General features: G+C 39.9%; 3 protein-coding genes across 4 annotated transcripts; all 3 read left to right on the top strand.

Annotated features, from left to right (window-relative positions):
- The first annotated feature begins 4,909 nt into the window (after positions 1 to 4,909).
- Positions 4,910 to 7,917, top strand: LOC137198914 (gastrula zinc finger protein XlCGF57.1-like). Its single transcript, XM_067612930.1, has 2 exons — positions 4,910 to 5,203; positions 6,402 to 7,917. Exons 1-2 carry the CDS (start codon positions 5,029 to 5,031, stop codon positions 7,772 to 7,774), a joined length of 1,548 nt encoding a protein of 515 aa, XP_067469031.1. The 5' UTR covers positions 4,910 to 5,028; the 3' UTR covers positions 7,775 to 7,917.
- Positions 7,918 to 11,025: 3,108 nt separating this feature from the next.
- LOC137198904 (oocyte zinc finger protein XlCOF22-like) lies at positions 11,026 to 14,517 on the top strand. Of its 2 annotated transcripts, none has more exons than XM_067612918.1 (2): positions 11,026 to 11,533; positions 12,686 to 14,517. In XM_067612918.1, the coding sequence occupies exons 1-2, from the start codon at positions 11,341 to 11,343 to the stop codon at positions 14,152 to 14,154; spliced, it is 1,662 nt and encodes a 553-aa protein (XP_067469019.1). In that variant the 5' UTR covers positions 11,026 to 11,340; the 3' UTR covers positions 14,155 to 14,517. The 2 variants fall into 2 exon arrangements, with proteins under 2 accessions (XP_067469019.1, XP_067469017.1); XM_067612916.1 differs by having other exon boundaries at positions 11,027 to 11,533; positions 12,674 to 14,517.
- A 3,310-nt stretch (positions 14,518 to 17,827) lies between these two features.
- On the top strand, positions 17,828 to 22,730 carry LOC137198921 (gastrula zinc finger protein XlCGF57.1-like). Its single transcript, XM_067612938.1, has 2 exons — positions 17,828 to 18,103; positions 21,299 to 22,730. The coding sequence occupies exons 1-2, from the start codon at positions 18,040 to 18,042 to the stop codon at positions 22,621 to 22,623; spliced, it is 1,389 nt and encodes a 462-aa protein (XP_067469039.1). The 5' UTR covers positions 17,828 to 18,039; the 3' UTR covers positions 22,624 to 22,730.

The following is a 22,730-nucleotide window of genomic DNA, read 5'->3' as shown; positions in this document are numbered from 1 at the left end:
AGGAGCGGAAATGCAGGGCTCGGGTGTCACAGCGCTCTCAGCTGCGGTGTTCACTGTTGCGGTCTGGACTGCTCACATGTGCCGCCTGGTGGTTATTGGTGCACACTGCAGCTAGTGCTGGTATCAGCTGGATAAAAGTCCCCCTTCTCTACTGCCGCTGTGGGGCATCTTTACCGCCGCAGTAACCAGGTCCGTTGAAAGCAGTGACATCTGTATATTAATAATAATAATTAAAAATACTATACTTTAAATATTAGAAATCAACTAAAGTCATTACTGCAACATCCAATCGAAGTTCATCTTTGCATGGACTACTTCTGGTACTGCTGCAGTTCAACCCACTGTTGCAGAATCCTTGGCGAAGTATGTGTCTTAACCTGTTCACTTAGGTGGTGGCGGGAGTTTTGGACAAAGGGAGTTGGTAAAGCTCTGATATTTTCTGTTGACCGTCACCATCATTACTATCATTACCATCATCTGTTCATCACTTTATTTTCACAGTCATTGCATTTTTTGTATATTTTTTATGCAACAGCTGCTTGTCAAACTCTTTCATTTTTGCATATTTTTTCAATAAAACATCAGTAAAACGTTATCTGGACTTCGGGATGATTTTGTATGGACGTGTCACATATAGGAGCCTACTAATTCTCTTAGCGGCCTTTTTTGAAAAGTAGTCACTACAAACATAATAAGATGCATAGACAGTACCTACGACAGCATGTGTTGAGGAGTGATGCCAGGATGGCTGAGTGATCAGTAGGCGGTCTTCTGGAGTCCATCAAGCAGGTCACCTGGGCCCAGATGCATAAATCTCTGTAGATTGATGACTAATACTTACAGGTTAACTGGTTGGCTGGCCAGATGAATACAGGGGCAGAAATCAGGCAAGTTCAAAAAATAGGGGCGGGAATCTTTGGGAATCTTAGGATTCGATTCTGATTCTTTATTTCCAATTTGATTCAGAATCGATTCTCAATTGAATTAATAGAAAAGTGGGCACAATGTTTAGTCTCTTTCACTAGTGCACTGTGTGCCAAAACAATTCACTGGTGTCCTGAAATGCAGTATGAAACATAACTGGCAGATAAGATAAATGTTCCGCAGTTGTGTTTGATCTGGAGTACAGAGAGGGGAGCAGTGCTCTGCTGTGTTATTAACGTTATGTTTCCAGCCACTCTGCTGCACTGTTAGCTCTGGGGAAAGCCATTGTTGTCCAAGATGCTGAATGGGTGCAGGGGTTTTTGAGGTGAAACAGACTGCGCACCAAAGTTGTTTTAAGTAGTTGAAGTGCTGCATTGTGTGTTGGTCAGCCGGTCTTGTTTATCATTGCTGGAGATTGCTGCTCTGGGTGATGGCTTAGAAAGTATTCACAATATACTTCACGTTCATCTCACAAAGTAATTATTTAGTCATTAAATCAAGAAATCTGCCCAAACGCTGCCTATTTTTGAAGATGAACTACAAGATAACTCCAGCTTATGTGCACTGTAGACTGTGTCGGTCTGCACTGCCCTCATAGTTGCTTTTCATCAACATCAGGTTTTTTTAGTAACATTTAGAAAATCGTCTTGACATTTGTAAATCAATTCAGAATTGTAGAAGATAAGAATCATGATTCTTATGTGAATCTATTGTTTTCACCCTCCTCTATTTGAGAAGTAACAGCAACTCTTCTCTGTATCATTACTCCATCTGCAGTACATCACTTCAGTGTCAGCAAAAAGGGTGGTAGGGTAGCATTTTGAGTGGTGGCTGGGTCAGCAAAGCAACTTCTGATTAAATTTGGACATATTTAGTATGTCTTAGCAGATATAAGGTCATAATAGATTACGATTAATAGAAATTCAGGTTAGAAACTCCTGATGGGAATAATACTATCTGACAAATGAAGGCACTTCATGACATAGATCATGTAAAAATCCAATGTTGCTGTGTCAAGCATGGCTTAAACATAAACTCATGGTTTCCCTAAATGTATGTTTGTGTTTTTGTTGATTCCTGCAGATGTCCAGCAGCTGTTGGAGAGTAAAGAAGAGGTTCCCCCTGAGCAGCAGGAGTGGAGCTCCAGCCTGGACCAGGAGGACCCAGAGCCCCCACACATTAAAGAGGAACAGGAGGAACTCTGGACCAGTCAGGAGGGAGAGCAGCTTCAAGGACTGGAGGAGGCTGATATCACCGAGTTCACATTCACTCCTGTCCCTGTGGTGAGTGAAGATGATGAAGAGAAACCTCAGTCCTCACAGCTTCATCAAAGACAAGTTGAACAGATAGAAACACAAACTGCTGGAGAGGACTGTGAAGGATCAGAACCAGCCAGGAACTCACATCCAGATGGACATTTACAACCAGATACTGATGACAAGACTTCAAACTCTTGTGAACCAAAGACTGAAGTCAATGTTGATGATTGGAAGAAGACCGGGGAACCTCAGTCCTCACAGCTTCATCAAAGACGAACTGATCAGATGGAAACAAAAGCTGATGGAGAGGACTGTGGAGGACCAGAACCAGCCAGGAACTCATCTAGATAGACATTTACAACCACATACTGATAACAAGACTTCAGACTCTTCACTAAAATAAGTTATGATGATTGAAAGGAGATCAGGGAGCCTCAGTAAAGTTGTCCCTATGAGATGTAATACTGGCAATACTAGCTGCTCTGAATGTAGTAAACAATTTGATAGCAGGAGACATCTGAAGAGACACACTGGAGAGAAACCTTTCAGCTGCTTCATGTACGGTAAATCGTTTACTTAGTCAGGTCTGGAGTACCACCTAAAAACTCACACAGTAGAGAAACCCTTTAGTTGCTCAGTTTGTGGTAAAAGTTTTGTACACAAGGGGTCTCTTAGGAGACACATAATAATTCACACAGGAGAGAAACCCTTTAGTTGCTCAGTTTGTGGTATAAGATTTATACAAAAGGTACAACTGACAGACCACAGGGCAGTCTACACAGGGGACAAAAGATTCAGCTTCAGTGTTTGGCTGAGTCAACTCAAAAACCATCAAAGTGTGGTGGTCAGTCCTCATAGCTTCATCAAAACCAAACTGAGGAGAACAGAGAGCCAGCCGCTCAATTGAACAGATGAAAACAGAGGTTGACCGAGAGGACTGTGGAGGACCAGAACCAGCCAGGAACTCACATCCAGACAGACATTTACAACTTGATACTGATGACAAGACTTCAAACTCTTCTGAGACTGAGACCAAAGACAGTGATGAATGGAAGGAAACCAGTGATTCTCAGTCAGGTTTAAAGTTTCATAAGAGTTGTAATACTGACAAGAAATCATTTAGCTGCTTAGTGTGGTAAAGAATTTAGCCATAAGGGAAACCTGATCATACACCTGAAAACTCACACAGGAGAGAAACCCTTTAGTTGCTCAGTTTGTGGTAAAGATTTGTATGCAAGGGGTCTCTTAGGAGACATAAGATAATTCACACAGGGGAGAAACCCTTTACTTGCTCAGTTTGTGGTAAAAGATTCAACCAGGAGGTGACTTGTGTTCAGACAATATTAAACACTGACACACTGAGATGTTGTCTTTAATTTATTGTATCAGAACTGGAACTCTGGTATCATGTCAGCACCGATATCAAAATCATTGAAACAATATCCAGCCCAGGGCAATGTTAATGGTGAAACACATAAACCTGATAAACTGATGGTCAGTGTGAAATGATACAGTTAACAAGAATATAAAATGAGTTGATTTGTATTTGACATTAAAGTCTGTTTGGTATTTATTATGGGGATGATGATGATGGGAAAACACTGGCTGAAATGATTAGTCGATTAATTAATTAGTTGACTGACAGTGACTCAATTGCCAACAATTTTGATAAGCGACAAATCATTTAGGTCTTTTATCAAGTAAAAATGTCCCATTATCTGTTCAGTCTCTCCAGTGTGACGACACATTGGTCTTGGTCCAAAAGTTATCTTATATTCTGTTTAAAACTAAAAGAGAAAGGGGAAGATCTCATCAGATAAACACTGGTTACTAACATTTTAATGTGTTTAATTAATGTGGTTCTGAGAAGAAACATGATCCCCAACTACAACAGCTTTAGTTACTAGTTAGTTACAAAGATTAGAGAAAAAGTCCAAAAACTGAAAACAGATTTGTGTATCAGAACTTTGTTTTTACTTCTTTCCTCTCCCATTAATCATCTCACGACCCCTCAGATTTATCTGCTGACCCTTTGGAGGGGCCCGACCCCTAGGTTGGGAACCATTGGACTAAACTAGCTAACTGTATATAAAGTAGTGTAAACTAGCTCCACCTCCAGCAGCTACAACAGTAACATGCTGCACTGATGCTTCACTATTAATAATCTAATGATGTCATATATAATAATATATCAGTCAGAGGGACCAAACCACTACTTTTACTGCAATACTTTAACTACATCAAGCTCATAATACTTATGTACTTTTACTGCAATACTTTAACTTCATCAAGCTCGTAATACTTATGTACTTTTACTGCAATACTTTAACTTCATCAAGCTCGTAATACTTATGTACTTTTACTGCAATACTTTAACTTCATCAAGCTCGTAATACTTATGTACTTTTACTGCAATACTTTAACTACATCAAGCTCATAATACTTATGTACTTTTACTGCAATACTTTAACTACATCAAGCTCATAATACTTATGTACTTTTACTATAGTGGAATTTTCATGCAGGACTTTTACTTGTAATGGAGTATTTTTACATTGCTGTTTTGGTACTTTTACCGCAGGAAAAGGATCTGAGTACTCTTCCACCACTGTAGACTTGTAGTATATTTATTTATTTGTGTTTTTTAGACTCTCCTAAATCAAAAGATGTTTTATTTTGATATGAGTGGGCCATCCGGTCTCTCATCAACTTTAATTTTGAAATGTGACACGGAAGTTGTCGTGTGTATTGATCAGGCGTTGCAGTGGGAACAGAGTTTGGTTTACACACCTCCTAATAACAGCAGAAAAGCGCCAGTATTAGTATTTTCTGAGCGGTGTGTAAAATGTGCAGCCTTCAGGGTCTGAAGGTTTTCGTCCAGCAGCGGCTAACTGCGGCTGTGGAGGAGATATTTGGACATTTTGAGAAAACAATAACCGAGTATGAAGAGGAGATCCACCGCCGACACCGCAGGCTGCTGGACGAGGTTTTAAAACCCGATAAAAAGCTGCGAAAAGCAGGTTTGTTGTCTTTATGTTGCTGGAAACGTGTTAATACTCTGTTAATGTGGCCGGGAGTCAGTGCTAAGCTAACGCTAGCAGCTAAACCCTCCGTACAGGCTGTTAGCCTCAGTTAGCTCATGTTAAAGGCCGAAATATACGAACCACCAACTAACAACTGCAGATATTGAGAGGCAATAAAGGCATACTAAGCAGGAGTTTCCTAAAAACACAATGTATAGATAGACTCATACAAAGATTTTAAAAAACGCAGGGTTGTATAAAAACGTAGTAACCAGGTTGCATCGCTGCGTTTTTTAAAATGCTTCAATGTTTCCTAAGTAACTTAGTAGCAGCAGATCCTGCGAGAGAAACAAGGCTCCAGGTCTGTGGACACAAGCTCAAAAGAAATGACAAAACAAAACAAAAAAAGCACAAAGCAGGCGACCTTACCCATACGAGAGAGAGCATGTCATAAGCAACCACTTTAAAAAATACTGTAACTTACTGTATCTAATTTTACATTTTTCTTTTTTCTTTTTAACTGAGCGAGAGTGCTTCAGTGTAATCCTGTAATCTATTTGGGCAATAGCACCCCTTCAATATTCGCCCACTAAAAGTGCTTGTTTTTGCTACTGACAGGCTCAGATTGTTATTATAAGTGTCTGATAACATTATAGAAAGGACCATACAGAGAAATAAAATGTTTTTTCTCTACCTTTCGCTTGATCCAGTACAGAAAACGTAGCTTAGTGTTATTTAAAAGATAGAAGCTTCCAAATGCCACAAGGATGATGTGATCTGCATCATACAAGGAAAGTCATCTCTGGAGAAAACGGCTGCTGTGTGTGTGTGTGTGTGTGTGTGTGTGTGTGTGTGTGTGTGTGTGTGTGTGTGTGTTTTGTTTTGTTTGTTTGTTTGTTTTTACAAAATGATGGCTGGTAAAAAAAAAATAGAATCCACCAGCCACTTTGACCGGTGGAAGAAAAAGTTAATTTCAAACACTGATGGAAACTCCAAAAGCACTCTTGTTTAAAGAAGACTGTAACTTTGGAAAATATCTACTTGATTTAAATTCATCCATGCATAAAAATATCACCCTATAGCGCTACTAGTGTTTGGAAACTCCACAGAGTAACTTTAACATAAAATATGGTTATCACATTGATTGAACAAAAGTTCATGTGTTTACATTAATAACTGTCTGTCTGTGTTTCAGCTTTACCTTTAGATGTGCGAAAAGTGATTGTTGGTGAAGAAGAGCAGCAGGAGAGGAGCTCCAGTCTGGACCAGGAGGACCCAGAGCCCCCACACATTAAAGAGGAACAGGAGGAACTCTGGACCAATCAGGAGGGAGAGCAGCTTCAAGGACTGGAAGTGGCTGATATCACCAAGTTCACATTCACTCCTGTCCCTGTGAAGACTGAAGATGATGAAGAGAAACCTCAGTCCTCACAGCTTCATCAAAGACAAACTGAACAGATGGAAACAGAAGCTGATGGAGAGGACTGTGGAGGATCAGAACCAGCCAGGAATTTGGTCCTTCAAGGAAATAGACACAATGCTGGGAAAAATATGTTTCGTGTCTTTGGTTGCTCTGAGTGCGGTAAATCATATCACTACAGTTACCTACTGGAGAGACACATGAGAACTCACACAGGAGAGAAACCGTTCAGTTGCTTGTTATGTGGAAAAGAATTTACACATAAGGGACATGTGACACAACACATGGCTGTCCACTCGGTGGAGAAACGATTCAGCTGTCGTCTTTGTCACAAAAGATTCACCTGGCGTTCACAGGTCAAAAACCACAAATGTGTTCAAAAGGCCTCACGGACTCATCAAAGCCAAACTGAGGAGAACAGAGAAGCTCAGCCTCCAGCCAGCAGCTCAACTGAACAGATAAAAACAGAAGCTGACGGAGAGGACTCAGCCAGGAACTCACATCCAGACAAACATTTACAACCTGATACTGATGACAAGACTTTAAACTCTTCTGCGACCGATACTGAAGACAGTGATGAATGGAAGGAGACCAGTGAACCTCAGTCAGGTTTAAAGTCTCATATTAGTTGTAATACTAGCAAGAAATCATTCAGCTGCTCCGAGTGTGGTAAAAAATTTAGTCATAAGGGAAACCTGATCATACACCGAAGAATTCACACAGGAGAGAAACCTTTCAGTTGCTCAGTTTGTGGTAGAAGGTTTTCATGTGAGGGCTCTCTCAGGAGACATATGATAATTCACACAGGAAAGAAACCCTTTAGTTGCTCACTTTGTGGTAAATCTTTTACTCAGTCAGGTCTGCGCTACCACCTGAAAACTCACACTAAACCCTTTAGTTGCTCAGTTTGTGGTGAAAGGTTCAACCAGGAGGTGACGTTGCAGCTACACATGAGAATCCACACAGGAGAGGAGACGTTTAGTTGCACTGAATGTGGTAAACAATTTGGCTTCAAAAGATATCTGCAGAGACATATGAGAATCCACACAGGAGAGAAGCCATTTAGCTGCTCCTTTTGTTCTTTTAGATTTAACAAAAAGGCAAATCTGAAGAGACACATGAGAATCCATTCAAGAGAAACCATTTAGCTGCTCAGTTTGTGCTAAAAGGATTTATACAAAAGGTACATCTGTCAAGCTACCTGGCTGTCCACAAAGGGGAGAAACTGTTTTATTGCAGTGTTTGTTACCTGAGATTCAGTCGGTCTACACAGTTCAAAGTGTGTTGATGAGTCCAGATGGAAACAGAAGCTGATGGAGAGGACTGTGGAGGAATCCAGAGTGATGTGTCAGCTGTAGAGTCACTTCTGTTCCTCTCACGCTTTATCACAAGCAGAAAAATTGTCCTTCCACACTTTCTGCCTCTCTGTGGCCTCCCCAGTTCTCATTCGACCCGCGCTCAGCGTCTCATGTCCAGAGAAGCAGCCGTCTGGCAGCTGCAGCTCCTGGAGAGCTGACAGCAGACATTTACTGAACCAAAATAGTTTGCATGTTGGCTTCATGGGGAAATCCACAGTGTTTTGTATTTATTGATTCATTGATACAGATAATAAAACACATGCACTGGGATATTTGTGTGATTTTAAACAGCAGATAATGTTTCACTTGACATGACAGAAACAGACTCGGAGCATTAAAAAACATGGGGACTGTCTGGTGGATTGATACGTTTAATAAAATGGAAGTGTGTCTGCTCCGGGAGAAAACACTTTCTATGTGTACTTTGCCACAACCTTTTGTCTTTCTGGTTCGTCATGTCCTCACACAGACAGCTGCTCTGATGAACTCCCTTTGACCTGTGCACGAGCACCAACGCCCCCTGCTGGGTGGCCAGAGCGGTGTCGTATGGCTCGCTCTGAGACACTTTTTTGTTTCACCTTTACGGAGCTGGGGCTGTGTATGAACACACACAAACAGAACAGACAGCTAGCGGACTGTGAGAAGATACTCGCTGCATTTGACAAAAAGTGTGTTGGATTAGAATCACTACCTTTAATGTTTTCAATAGACTGAGTTTCACTATCAATAGTGCTGTGTGTTTGTGGTATTATTAGCAGTAAGTGCTCAAGGAAATTGAAATGACCAACACAAATTGCTCAACAATAATGTTAAAGGAAACAAGTCAAACTGACTTGACTGTTTCTAAATACAGACGAGAAACAGGAAGAAATTACTTTTAACTGAAAGCAGTAATAAGGAGATGTATGTAGTCATGGTGGTTAAAATAATGTGTTTAATAATTTGTTCAGTATTTTAATGTTAAAGTATATGAATGAATTCATCCATATATAAAGGTTTTCATATCAGGAGTTGATAGTGACAGTGATGATTACAGTTGTGTGTAATATAGATGCTGTTTTTTTTAAAATTTTGAAAACAGTTTTATACTGTTGGCTTCTATGATCTGTCATGTTTTTTGTTATGAACTATGATCTTGAAATAAAATTAACTGAGTAAAGTGAATAGTATTGTGTATCAGTAACAGAAAATAAAGTGTTAGTGAGCCTTAATGATCTGATCTGATAATCTTTTTGCTGTGTTGGTCTGATTATTACAAATGACTTTATTAGTAATTTACTATAATTAGAGATATTCACCTTTATGTTAATTTATCAATAATTGTCAATTATATTAGTTTTAATAATCAGCTTGTTGCACAAAAATAGGTCCATGTCCAAGAGCTTTCAGATCTTAAGTAACATTAAAGAAGAAGAACTGATCTAAATACTGTGACTGCTAAAAGGTGTCAATATGTTTATAAGATATAAATCACAATACATGACATCTTACACCATATAACACGTTCCCACTTTACACGCATCTTATGGAACAATCAACATGTTGTATACAAAAGTAAGAAACTATTTTTTAAGTCATCAAGGTATTTTGTTTATTTCTGAACCTTTAAACGCACAATATGTAATTTCAGCCGCTAGGGATCTCAATCAAAACAATAACTAAAGACGGAGTGTGATGACGGTGTGAAGTAGCAAGGAATCATGGGAGTTGTTGTCTTCGTTGTTAAATAACCAGCTTCACCAGGATAGGATTACTCCAGTGTTCATCATTCGGGATGTTTTTACCCGCAGAGGTCTCCTCCTCTCCAGAACAAACGTACACACAGATTAAAATTGTTAAAATACTAATTAAAGCTGTTTCACCTAAAAAATCAATATTTCTCCGACGATGTTTGGTGACCACCGGACTTCCTGGAGGTGCTGTTAGCTGAGCTGCTGCTAACGTTTGCCCAGTTTATTTCTCTGATAACTTAAGATCCAGACGTCCAATGACTAAAATCCTTCTTCCGGCTAAAAGATATAGTTAAAAACCAGCTAAATTTATCATGAAAATGTGGCTTAAAACTAAATAAAAGTCAATTTATAACAGTTTGTGTGGAACAACCACAACGCCGATGTATTATCTTGTATGTGTGTAAGTTACTCTTTGGTAGACGCCATTGTAGCGGACAAACACAGCGCCGCCGTATGCATCTTGTGAGTGTTTACTCTTTGGTAGAGGAGGTATGACGCCATCGACAGGCGACCAAATGAAACGGTCCGTTACTTTGATTAAATTACAGATTTCTCTGGGTTTAAACATTGTTGGAAACATTTGGGATAATGTAAGTACACAACTCAACAACATATATAACATAGGTCTAGTTGTTTTTAGACATTTTAATGTGGAATAATTACATATTATACCTTTAAGGTTCAGACATGCAAGTTTTCGCTCCACATTATAAAAAAAGTCAATCAAATCTTTGTCAGTGGTGTAACATTCTGGAAGATGTAGAACACATTATGATGCTCTTGAAATATAACCTCACCTTATGAGATTCACCGATCATGAAAAAGGTTCTCACTGCCCAGACTCCATTGATGACCATATTCATGCATTCTGGCTCTGCCCATACAATCAATCATTCTGGTCTGAGCTCATGAGTGTCCACCACTCTCGGTCTCAGTGTCCCCCTTTGCCTCTCCATTTGCTAAATGATCTCACCTCCATCCACATTCCTACACACCTTGAACCTTTCATTTAACATCCCTAATGAGGCAGGACAGGAATAGAGTTTAAAATCATTACTGAGTTCAGGTCAAGACTTCACTTCAGGGAAACCAGGAGGGGTTGATAGGCTGTATAATGCAGGCAGGGAAATAGGGTGTGATTTTTATTTATTTATCTTTTAAATTGTATTTTCTTAATACTTTATACTTTTCTTCATATTTCTATAGACCAATCAGTATTCAGTCGATGTAATGTCTTAACTCTACACACATCGATACAGCAGGTGGCGGTTTGCAGCTTTAAAGCTGGTTCACGATCCGCCAATAAACACAAAGAAGAAGAATCGAAACCCGGAAGTGATTTTCTTTAGCAATATTGCGTCTAGGTAATGTTGCGTGTTAGCAGAGTCCTGCTCTATTTCTTCTTCAGAAAGTGTCTGAATGAACCATCATGTCTGGATAAACCTGTCTGTGCTGCTCACGATGTTTCACCTCTGATTTATCTCCCGGTAGCCCACAAGGACATTGAAGTTAGCTTAGCATGTTAGCTGTAAATAAACTGATGGAGCTCAGCAGCAGACTGACAGTCTGACGGAGACCAAACTGAGTTTCTGACGGAGAAAAAGTTTCTGTCATCGTGTTAAAATGTCTAAAGTCCAAATGCTGAGAGCGTCGGTGACGCAGCGACTAACTGCGGCTGCTGAAGAGATATTTGTGCTGTTTGAAAGATCGATAGCAGAGTACGAGGAGGAACTTTCTCGATCCAAAGAGGAGAACGAGCGACAACGCAAACTACTGGACGCTGCTTTCAACCCTCAACTTCAGCTACACAGAGCAGGTTTGTTCTCTTTACATCTTATTCTCACTCTGATCACACTCAGTTTAACCTGAGCCGATACTACAGCATGCAGCAGGGTTTGTACTTTTAGGTTTAATATAGTCATTTTATGTTTAAACACAACTGTAAAGCTGATAAATAGAACTTTACTAGAAGACGTTGAAATGAACATAGTATATTTATAGGAGAGTACACAGTACATTTCAGTGTAATATCAGCTGTTATTAAACTTCAGAGCTCCAAGGATTAGTCGATTGACAGGAAATCAATTGGAGACTGTTCTGACAATCGATTCATTCAGTTTTGGTCGTGTTTTTTTTTTTTTTTTTTTTTTTACAAAAATGTGAAATGATTCCAGCTCGGGATGCAAATTTTAAGCACTTTCTTTTATTGATAGTCGGCCGTGTTAACAATAGATTTTCGGTTAATCATAAACATTTTATGAAATATGCGGCTTTGTATTATAAAACCATGTTAATCATTGATATAATCTTTGTTCAACACAAAATCAGAGTAGGCTACATTAGTAATTAGGTCAAAGAACAGATAAAGTAAACATCAAGTCACTTGAATGATAAATAACTTAAAATACAGATCACTCTGGTCTGTCGCTGTCTATTCAAAACTTGTCAGACAAAATCCAAAGTATTAAACACAGCAAAGGGACATAATTAGATCAGACTAGATGTGTTGGACATAATCTAACATTTAATTAACATCAAAATTGCTGCAACTGTCAATGATAAATAACCCATAATGTTATCGCATAAATGGAAAAACAAGTTATACTAATAAAGGTAATTTCATTTTTCCGATAACAATGGTCTTGAGAAGCTGCAGCATTTGTTAACTGAAACACTGTAGTCTGCACTGTACATTTACCGCCAAGATTGACGGTTCATTGCTAACCTTTTCAACCCTCTCTTACTCAACCACTCACTCACTCGCTACGCATACACATTAGGCACTGCCCTATTCCTTAAAAAGGAGCTATGCTACCAAGAGTTTCCCAGGCAATGACATAGAGGTTATTCGGTGTAACAGTCACCTGCTGCTACAGAGAAGCTCATGGAGTAATGATCCAGAATTATCCAGCTTGGCTTGAACATAAAGTTTTTCCATAATATCTTTGTATTCCAGAGTGTCCTGCAGACGTCCAGCAGCTGTTGGAGAGTATAGAAGAGGTCCCACCTGAGCAGCAGGAGTGGAGTTCCAGTCTGGACCAGAAGGACCCAGAGCCCCCACACATTAAAGAGGAACAGGAGGAATTCTGGACCAATCAGGACGGAGAGCAGCTTCAAGGGCTGGAGGAGGCTGATATCACTACGTTTACACTCACTCTTGTTCCTGTGATGAGTAAAGATGGTGAAGAGAAACCTCAGTCCTCACAGCTTCATCAAAGACAAACTGAACAGATGAAAACAGAAGCTGATGGAGAGGACTGTGGAGGATCAGAACCAGCCAGGAACTCACATCCAGATAGACATTTACAACCTGATACTGATGACAAGACTTCAGACTCTTCTGAGACTGACGTCAGCGATGATGATTGGGCAGAGAGCAGGAAACCTCGATCACGATTAAACTCTGAATGTGGTCAAAGACGTGTCCGCAAGCCACATCTGAACGCACAAATGAGAATGCACACGGGAGAGAAACCATTTAGCTGCTCCTTTTGTGGCAAAAGATTTTCTGAAAAGGGAAACTTAATTAGTCACATGAGACTTCACACGGGAGAAAAACCGTTCAGTTGCACAGTTTGTAAGAAAACGTTCAGATATAGCAGAGATGTTAGCAGACACATGAGAATCCACACAGGAAAGAAAACAACCAGCAGTAACGTCAGAGACATGACTGACAATAACATTCATACAGGGTCAGAACCAGCCAGCAACATGGATCCAGATAGTCATTTAAAACCAGTTACTTATGATAAAGCTTTAGAAGCTGAGGCTGATAACAGTGATGACTGGAAGGAGATCAGTGAACCTCAGGCAGGTGTAAACTCTCTTGAAAATGACGATGAAAGTGATGTGCAATGTAATACTGACAAGGAGTCATTTAGCTGCTCTGAATGTGGGAGAACATTTTGCCGCAGGGACCATCTGACGAGCCACATGAGAACGCACACGGGGGAGAAACCGTTTAGTTGCAGCATGGCGCTCAGACGGAAATTTGATGTCAAATTCAAAGAGAGAGTTTTGCAGTATGCGGAGGAACATTCAGGAGAGAAAGCTGCAAGGCACTTTGACATCGACTCTAAAAGAATCAGGTACTGGAAAAAGCAGAAGAATGAGCTGCTGTTAGCCGACAAGAGGAGAGCACGGCTAGCTGGAGGCGGGAGGAAGAAAGTTAGCTTGGAGCTAGAGAGAAGGCTTTCAGAATGGATTTACACAATGCAGGCCAAACATAACCGAGTATCAAGAAAAATGATAAAAAATAAAGCGTTGGAGATCTACCCTTCAGTGAGTGATGGAGGCAAGATGTTTGTGGCTAGTAGGGGTTGGCTACAAAGGTTTCTACAGCGACACAACCTCTCACTTCAAAGTTGCACCACCTCACTGCCAAGGCCACCAAACTCAAGCCTTATATCGTCTTCAAAGGAGATGTTCATGAAGTGAAGGCAATGCAGCAGCAGATCTGCAGCTCAGTGATCACCACTTCTGTGAACGGCTGGATGAATGTTACTCTCACTGCAGATTGGCTACAGTCCTTCATCCTGCAGCTCTTGGTGTGGGACTCCGCAGGATACCGCTGTCGCATCAGTGCCGCCACCAAAGTTGAACTGAAATGCAGCTACAATATCACAACAGCCGTGATCCCAGGAGGCTGAACTAAATATATCCAAGCCCCGGATACGACTGTCTGTTTTGTCTTTTTGAGCTCCTCGTCATCTGTGACAGTGGTATTTGGCAGCTTGACATATTCTGTTTCTGCAGCAGAGACATCAGAAGACGCTTTTTTTCAATCGTCATGAATTTATTTCCTCCGTGGCAGAAAAACATGTTACACAAGCCTTCAGAAACTCCTGCAGGTTAAACTGGACTAATGAGACACTTTTAGGGCTAACTGACTCTAGCACACTCACTATAAACAGACTCACTAGCCTAGCAACATTACAGCTGTAAACAACCCATAATGCAACATTCCATGTAGGAGTCAGTTTTATACCAGTACTTATCCATTCAAAAAGATTGATCTGATGTTGTGAACCTACAATTGTCTAGACCCTAAATATAAAATGATCCCACTTTTTCAGATGTATTTTCAAGAAAAAAAACTCTTATATTTGGACCAATAGCCTCTATCTTTATGTCTTATTTCTCTAAATGTCTTAGCACGGCAATCGGCACATCTTTCTTTATGTCAAGCCTGAGTGTGAAGTGATTGGGTTACCGTGGTAACAGCAGCAGCTCTAACTGGGTGGTCGTCACTCGGGACAGACTGGACAAGGATATGATCAGAAAGTCTTTCAGACCTTGTGGGGCTGTCTGTGAAAATTAACAGGAGCAACGATGAAAAGGAGCTGATTAATAATGAACTTGTTCTCGATGGTGATCAGGAGAACAACGATAATGGTGAGGATGGTGATTTTAAGGAGGAAGGTATTTACCACCTGTAATTGCACTGTTATATTTATCAGAGTTGGCTGCGATGATGTTAATATTTAGGCAGTGTCTTACTTTTTGAGTTTGGGTTTTGCTTACAGTTGAATCTGATCATTATTAGAGATTTGACTGCTGTAAATAGGACGGACTATTGATGTTTATATCCGGAGTATCTCAGATTTGTTTTGATTTATGTTGTAGCGTATTTCTCCGATATGTGATTGGTGATACTTCACATAAGTTAAATTGATGGCATGTGTAGATTTACATGGTATTGATGATACATTTTTAAGAATACACTATCAGAAGGCGATTACTGGTACTGTTAGCCAGCTCTTCAAAATGTTGACAGCCTGTAATCTACTGTTATACACTTTGTCTGAAGAGAATATTTTCAATAAATGTACCCGGTATGTTTTACAGGGTTCAAACTGACACAAACTGTTGTCCTTTAATCCCGTCCAGCTGTTGTTGCATATGGTATGCCTGCAAATGTTTCACAACAAAAGTCAGGAAATTAAGGGATTATGGCAATAGGCTTTTAATTTGAAATGGATACAGGAAGTGTTGAGTTTGTAACAGCATAATGCAGTCACAGATTTAAATTTAACAGAGCAAACAGAGGCAGATCACAAAACAAGGAGGCTTTGTACTAAAATATGAGCAAATATACTTGTAGTGACCAGACCTAAACTTGAAGTCACTACTGGCTGCTAATGGTATGATTGTTCCGACGTGCACTCAATATTGCGCAGACTATTCAATTTAATTGATAAATGCTTTCTTTATTGCCTTGAGACAGTGTCAAACTTTCTTTCTATTAACTTCCTTTATATAAAATAAAATGAGAAACCAAAATTGCTGCTATCCTGAGCACAGTCAAAAAACTTTTTGTCTCTCACTATCAGCGCACCTGTAATGATTGGCATAACCTTAAAATAAATCAGTGCTCAGCCGGCCTTGACCATGTTCCCCCTGCTGTTTGGGAGGAGTACCACATCAAATCAAATACCTGGCTCCTACAATACTAATCAAGCAGAGGGAATTAGAAATAAAGGCCTTTAGCTAATATAAGCCTGCTACCATTATAGGCCTGGTATTTTTTTTTTTCAGCCAATGAAAAAATAGCACAGAAAATACCCTTACTGTTTATAACTTCTGATTGGACGGGCAGCCTACAGCCTGTCTCCAAAGTCTCCCACTGTCCACCCCTTCTCATTGTGTTCAGGCACAAACAAAAACAGCTCTGAAGCTAACTGTTCGCTGTACAGTGTGGCCATATTCACACCAAATCAAGCGTTATGGCACTTCCGGCACGGTTGTGTGGAGGCGTGAGCGTGTTAATTGTGCTTTAAAAGGTGACTTAAAGGTATAATATGTAATTATTCCACATTAAAATGTCTAAAAACAACTAGACCTATGTTATATATGTTGTTGAGTTGTGTACTTACATTACCCCAAATGTTTCCAACAATGGTCAAACCCAAAGAAATCTGTAATTTAATCAAAGTAATGGACCGTTTCATTTGGTCGCCTGTCAATGGCGTCATACCTCCTCTACTAGTCTCCTCTACCACTCTGACTGAAAAATGAAAGTTTTTGTTGCAAAACCAATGTTGGTCAAGACATGTCCAAATATAAAGAAGCTTTTCCTGAGTTGCATAAATTGTATGTAACAGCCCTGGTAATTGGTCATGAGTCCAAACCTCTTATCAGTGCACCATGTTACATGACAGAAAGAGGAATTTGGTGATTCTGGCCCATGAGAAATAAATAACAAATACCTTAGACATGGATGAATTTGTTTGAATTTTGAAGGAAAACAGGAGACTGATGTGATAGATAGATAGATAGATAGATAGATAGATAGATAGATAAAGACATTGATATATCACTGATATGCTGTACATATGGATTTTCAGGTTGGTGTTGGATGTACCTAACAAAGTGAAAGGAGGACCATACTGACGGGGGCACACTGGACACTATTCTATCATTCACTCAGAGGTCGATTTTGATCTATCAGGGCTGTTAGTACGGCTGTTGTGTCTCCAGAAGGATGCCGTCTGGTGTGCAATAGATGGTGCAGTTTAGTTTACCCTACTTAACAAATCTTGCCCAAGTGGATTCACAGGTGTGGTGTCTGTAAAGTCGTGAAACGTGATATGGTTTCAGTAGAGTAAAGGTAAAGGCCTGTAGATACTACAGGTAGACACATAGGAATGCCTCCAGTCCATTTGCATCTATCATTAAATGAAGTTTAATTAGTGGAGCTTGGAACAAATGTCCTTTTGTTTCAGTTTGGTCACTGTCCTGACAAACTGACAAATTAATTTTTCCATCCATATCAAAAACTACCATACTTAGACTCATCAAATCTGGACTCATTATTATTATTGTTAAGATTTGACAGCTCCAAGTATATTGGTTTTTGGGGAGGATGGGTAAAGAAAGAGTAGTGAAATCACCCTTTTTTGTTTTCGTAAGCAAAATAAAGGTTTCACAAATCTGAAAGTGGGTTTAAACAGCTTGAAGGCTTTTTTTTGCTACGATGTCTTTGTGGGGATGTCTAACACTTTCTCACAAGTGTAAGTGGTGAAAAAACGGAGAATCAGCCATAAATTTTCCCTTAACCCCAAATCAGAAGCTGACTTCAGCGTCGTGTTTCTGCTTTAGTGACCAGACCTCCATTATTCTGTTTTCATTCCAATGAGAATTTATTCCTGAATATTATAAAACATCCAACAGGCCGCCGGAGAGGCTTTCATTTTGAAACCTGTCCTCGGAAGTCATATTTTCCGGCTTTAATGATGCGAGCAGTGAACGGAGTGAATCCGCTGCCTGGCTGCAAATAACCGCAGAAAAACGGTAATTATCAGTGTAGTGAGCGGAGGAGAGATGGACCGACATCGTGAAGTGCTGGATGTCCTTTCAAACCCTGAAACGAAGCTGCGAACAGAAGGTTTGTGCGGATTTTACTGCTGAAAACACGCTAACGCTGCAGGGAGAGCTAAGCTAACGTTAGCCGCAGCTCGCTCCTGCTGTGAGGTTTTATTTTGTCTTTCTGCATGTTGTGTCTTAGTTTGTAATGTGTTAGCTGTGTGATTCACTGCGGGATCTTTCATTTAGTCATCATGGCAGTAAAACAGATCTAAACTTACAAGCTCACAGTAAAATCTCTAATTGATTGTCAGGCTGCAGGTACAGAAAGTTGCTCTGATGGTTTATAAACTAATAACAGCTTCTCCTGAAATAGCAAAGATGCTCTTAAAAAGGAAAGTAAAACAAATGTGAAGCGTTAATAACTGGACAACGCTGCAAAAGTGTTTTATTTTTAACGATTTATTCATTAAATTTATTTTATTTTGTTTTACATTATTGAGTTAATCTATTATCAAAATAGTTATAACTACTTTTATAATCGACTTATCGTTTTGAGTCATTTTTAAAAAAAGAAAATGTCCAAATCCTCTGATTCCAGCTTCTTAAATGTGAATATTTTCTGTTTTTTTTTTACTCCTCTATGACAGTAAACTGAATATTTTTGGGTTGTGGACAAAACAAGACATTGATTGATTGTCATTTGACACTGATTGACATTTTTCACCATTTTCTGACATTTTATGGGTTAAACAACTAATCGGCTAATCAAGACAAATAATCATTGGATTAATCGATAATATAAATAATCATTAGTTGCAGCTCTACCTTCATCGTTTGAATCATGTCTATAAATGTTACGATATGGAAAGTGAAATGATCAATAAATAGAAAATTCATCTGCAGTTTACTTTAGTAGTAAAGAAATGAAGGAAAAATCACCCAAATTCTGAGTTCCAGTTTGTCAAATGTTAAAATTTGCTGGTTTTCTTTTTTGATATTAAACTGAATTTATTTTGAGATTTTTGACAGTTGGTCAAAACAACATATTTAAATACTTTGAAAATTGGTTCATAATTTAACAAACCAAATGATTATCAGTTGGATGATTAAGACCATGTCTACACTAAGCCAGCTAAATTGGTAAACGCATCTTCTTCTATCCATTTTATTTTGTTATTTTGTTCCTCCATCCAGACTAAAACAGCGTGTTTCTCAAGCAGCAACCTCTGGGGCTGAAAAATTAAGCCAATGTGGAAGTGTCAAAAACTGCAGTTCCTTGAACGACCACTTGAGGCTCCAAAAGCGAGTCATTCCACATACACCCCCATGTTAAAATGCCCAACTTTACAGCAGAAATAAACATGTTTACAGCCTGGTACAAAAAACGGTTTTGGTCTCTGTAGCTAATTTCCTCTTTCATGACAACTGTACGGGGGGTGAATTTTTTTATAACTCACCCGTTTAAATTTTATTAAGCCGTAAAGTTCTGCATAATGAAGGACATGGCTGCTTTGAGTGACAGGTCCGCCAGCCGCTAGGTGGCTTGTTTCAGCCATTCGGCCCGCCTCTTTGCCCATTTTTGATTGGCTGGGAGTTAGGCAGCGTCACGCACTGCCAAGATGGCGACGGCCGGAGCGGCTCACTTTGAGCTTCAAAACCGCTCTTCAGAAACCAACGAGTGACGTCACGGTAACTACGTCCATATTTTTATACAGTCTATGGTTTTTCTCCTCTGAAAACCGAGCATTTCCAAAACGTCCTCCAGAGTTTGTAAATGTGTAAACGCTGGTTTGGTGTTGTAGTGTGTATGGGGGAGCTTTGTAGAAACACTGTCATATTGCTGACAAAACACATGGTGGCAGTAGCACAGCATTTCATCAGAAGAGCAAAAACAAGAAACACAACAACAATGGTGGACGGCTTCATGCGAGTGTTGTTGACAGCTTATTTAGAGTTAAACGTAGCTATCCACCACCTTTCTCAACTGAAACTGTTGGAATCTGCTGCAATCTGTTTATATAAAGCAAGGAATCTCTTACTATCTGTCTGTATGTATGTATGTATGTATGTATGTCCTTCACGTATCTGAAGAACTGTTCATCTGATCTACTTCATACCTGGCGGGTGGATTGCTGGGGGAAGTGGGGCAGTGCAATGTCAATGTGTGAAGTTTTTTGGATAAGCGGTTCTCGAGAAATATATAAAAATACCCCATGAACAACAATGATTAGCTTCCTCTTCTGCGTGTGGAGTCAACAAGCAGAATTACGGACAGCGCCACTCTGCCATTGCAATCCACATTGTGGTCAGAGGTGGAATTACATCTGTAGTGTTAATGACTTGAAAAAGTTTAAGATGCTTAAGCTCTACTATTGAACTATGTACTGTGAACGAAATTTGGCATGTGTGTTCAAGACTTATTGCTGAATGTCACAGGCACGTTCAGAAATATATAAAAATACCTCATAAACAACGTTGCTTCAACTTCTTCTGCATGTGGATTCAACAAGGGGAAATACAGACAGTGCCAACCCACATTGTGGTCAGAGATGGGATTACATCCGTAGTGATAAAACTACCATAGAGAATGAATTGAAAAAGTTTAGAGAGGTAAGCTTTGTATGTATGTTCAAGACATAGTGCAGGATGTCTCAGGCACGTTTTGAATGGGCACTACAGTTCATCCAGTCAACTTCAGCTCAACTCAAAATTGTAGTTTCCAGATATTCTCCATGTGAGGCGTTCAGGGAGCATCGGTATATTGTAGCATCTACCAGTAGCCTGCATTAGAAGTGTTTAGGGGATGGGCACTGTTCTTTCTAGGTATTGAGAAATAGGCCCGTTCCAAACAGGCAGGTTTTGAATAGGCACTGCACTAGTAAACTTAATTTCAGGATTTCATTTCGTCTGTCCTCCCCACATATCCAGTAGGAGGAGAATTACCCGTTTTAGCATTTTAATGTGGACAGAGGTATTTGCAGAAACGAGCTGAATCACCTGCTGTAGACGCATGTCGTTTTTGCTCGAAAACGGTGTTTTACAATTTAGCCAGTTTAATGTCGACACAGTCTCATTTTGATAAGGGGAATTCTCATTAATCGGAGCCCTAAACTTAAGGTTAACTTACTTAGCTATTGTTCAGTACTATTCCTAAAGTGCTTCCAGTGTTTGAAAACTCCACATGGTACCTTTAACATAAATTATGGTTATCAGGTTTGATGGAACAAAAGTTCATGTGTTTACATTAATAGCTGTCTGTCTGTCTGTGTTTCAGCTTTACCTTTAGATGTGCGAAAAGTGATTGTTGGTGAAGAAGAGCAGCAGGAGAGGAGCTCCAGTCTGGACCAGGAGGACCCAGAACCCCCACACATTAAAGAGGAACAGGAGGAACTCTGGACCAGTCAGGAAGGAGAGCAACTTCAAGGGCTGGAGGAGGCTGATATCACCAAGTTCACATTCACTCCTGTCCCTGTGAAGACTGAAGATGATGAAGAGAAACCTCAGTCCTCACAGCTTCATCAAAGACAAACTGAACAGATTAAAACAGAAGCTGATGGAGAGGACTGTGGAGGATCAGAACCTGCCAGGAACTCAGATCCAGATAGACATTTACAATCTGATACTGATGGCGAGACTTCAGACTCTTCTGAACCCAACACAGATGACAGTGAGACTGAGACCGAAGACAGTGATGAATGGAAGGAGACCAGTGAACCTCAGTCAGGTTTAAAGTCTCATATGAGTTGTAATGAGTTGAAATCATTCAGCTGCTCCGAGTGTGGTAAAAAGTTTAGCCAAAAGGGACACCTGATCATACACCGGAGAATTCACACAGGGGAGAAACCTTTCAGTTGCTCAGTTTGTGGTAAAAGATTAGTATGCAAGGGGTCTCTTAGGAGACATTTGAGAATTCACACAGGAGAGAAACCTTTCAGTTGCTCAGTTTGTGGTAAATCTTATACTCAGTCAGGTCTGAAATACCACCTTAAAACTCACACAGGAGAGAAACCCTTTAGTTGCTCAGTTTGTGGTAAAAGATTTGTATGTGAGGGGTCTCTTAGGAGACATAAGAGAATTCACACAGGAGAGAAACCCTTTAGTTGCTCAGTTTGTGGTAAAAGATTTTTATACAAGGGATCTCTTAGGAAACATATGAGAATTCACACAGGAGAGAAACCCTTTAGTTGCTCAGTTTGTGGTAAATCTTTTACTCAGTCAGGACTGAAATACCACCTTAAAACTCACACAGGAGAGAAACCTTTCAGTTGCTCAGTTTGTGGTAAAAGATTTGTATGCAAGGGGTCTCTTAGGAGGCATAAGAGAATTCACACAGGAGAAAACCCATTTAGTTGCTCAGTTTGTGGTAAAAGAGTCAACCAGAAGGTGACTCTGCAGCTACACATGAGAATTCACACAGGAGAGAAGACATTTAGCTGCTCTGAATGTGGTAAACAATTTGGCTTCAAAAGATATCTCCAGGGACACATGAGAATCCACACAGGAGAGAAGCCATTTAGCTGCTCCCATTGTTGTTTTAGATTCAACAAAAAGGGAAATCTGCAGAGACACATGAGAATCCATTCAAGAGAAACCATTTAGCTGCTCCGATTGCGCTAAAAAGATTTATACAGAAGTTACATCTGTCAAGCTACCTGGCTGTCCACAAAGGGGGGGAAACAGTTTAATTGCAGTGTTTGCTACCAAAG

Source organism: Thunnus thynnus, chromosome 15 (genome assembly GCF_963924715.1).
Source record: "Thunnus thynnus chromosome 15, fThuThy2.1, whole genome shotgun sequence".
NCBI classification, from domain to species: Eukaryota; Metazoa; Chordata; class Actinopteri; order Scombriformes; family Scombridae; genus Thunnus; species Thunnus thynnus.
Note: the sequence above shows the minus strand (reverse complement) of the source record. Positions and strands in the feature narration are given on the sequence as shown.

What these genes read in the sequence shown, in the direction of transcription:
- LOC137198904 (XM_067612916.1), top strand. Translation starts at nt 11,341, where the DNA reads ATGTCTAAAGTCCAAATGCTGAGAGCGTCGGTGACGCAGCGACTAACT. An exon ending in ACTTCAGCTACACAGAGCAG is followed by an intron (nt 11,534 to 12,673) that starts GTTTGTTCTCTT and finishes TTTGTATTCCAG; the next exon opens with AGTGTCCTGCAGACGTCCAG.
- LOC137198914 (XM_067612930.1), top strand. Translation starts at nt 5,029, where the DNA reads ATGTGCAGCCTTCAGGGTCTGAAGGTTTTCGTCCAGCAGCGGCTAACT. An exon ending in TAAAAAGCTGCGAAAAGCAG is followed by an intron (nt 5,204 to 6,401) that starts GTTTGTTGTCTT and finishes TCTGTGTTTCAG; the next exon opens with CTTTACCTTTAGATGTGCGA.
- LOC137198921 (XM_067612938.1), top strand. Translation starts at nt 18,040, where the DNA reads ATGGACCGACATCGTGAAGTGCTGGATGTCCTTTCAAACCCTGAAACG. An exon ending in AACGAAGCTGCGAACAGAAG is followed by an intron (nt 18,104 to 21,298) that starts GTTTGTGCGGAT and finishes TCTGTGTTTCAG; the next exon opens with CTTTACCTTTAGATGTGCGA.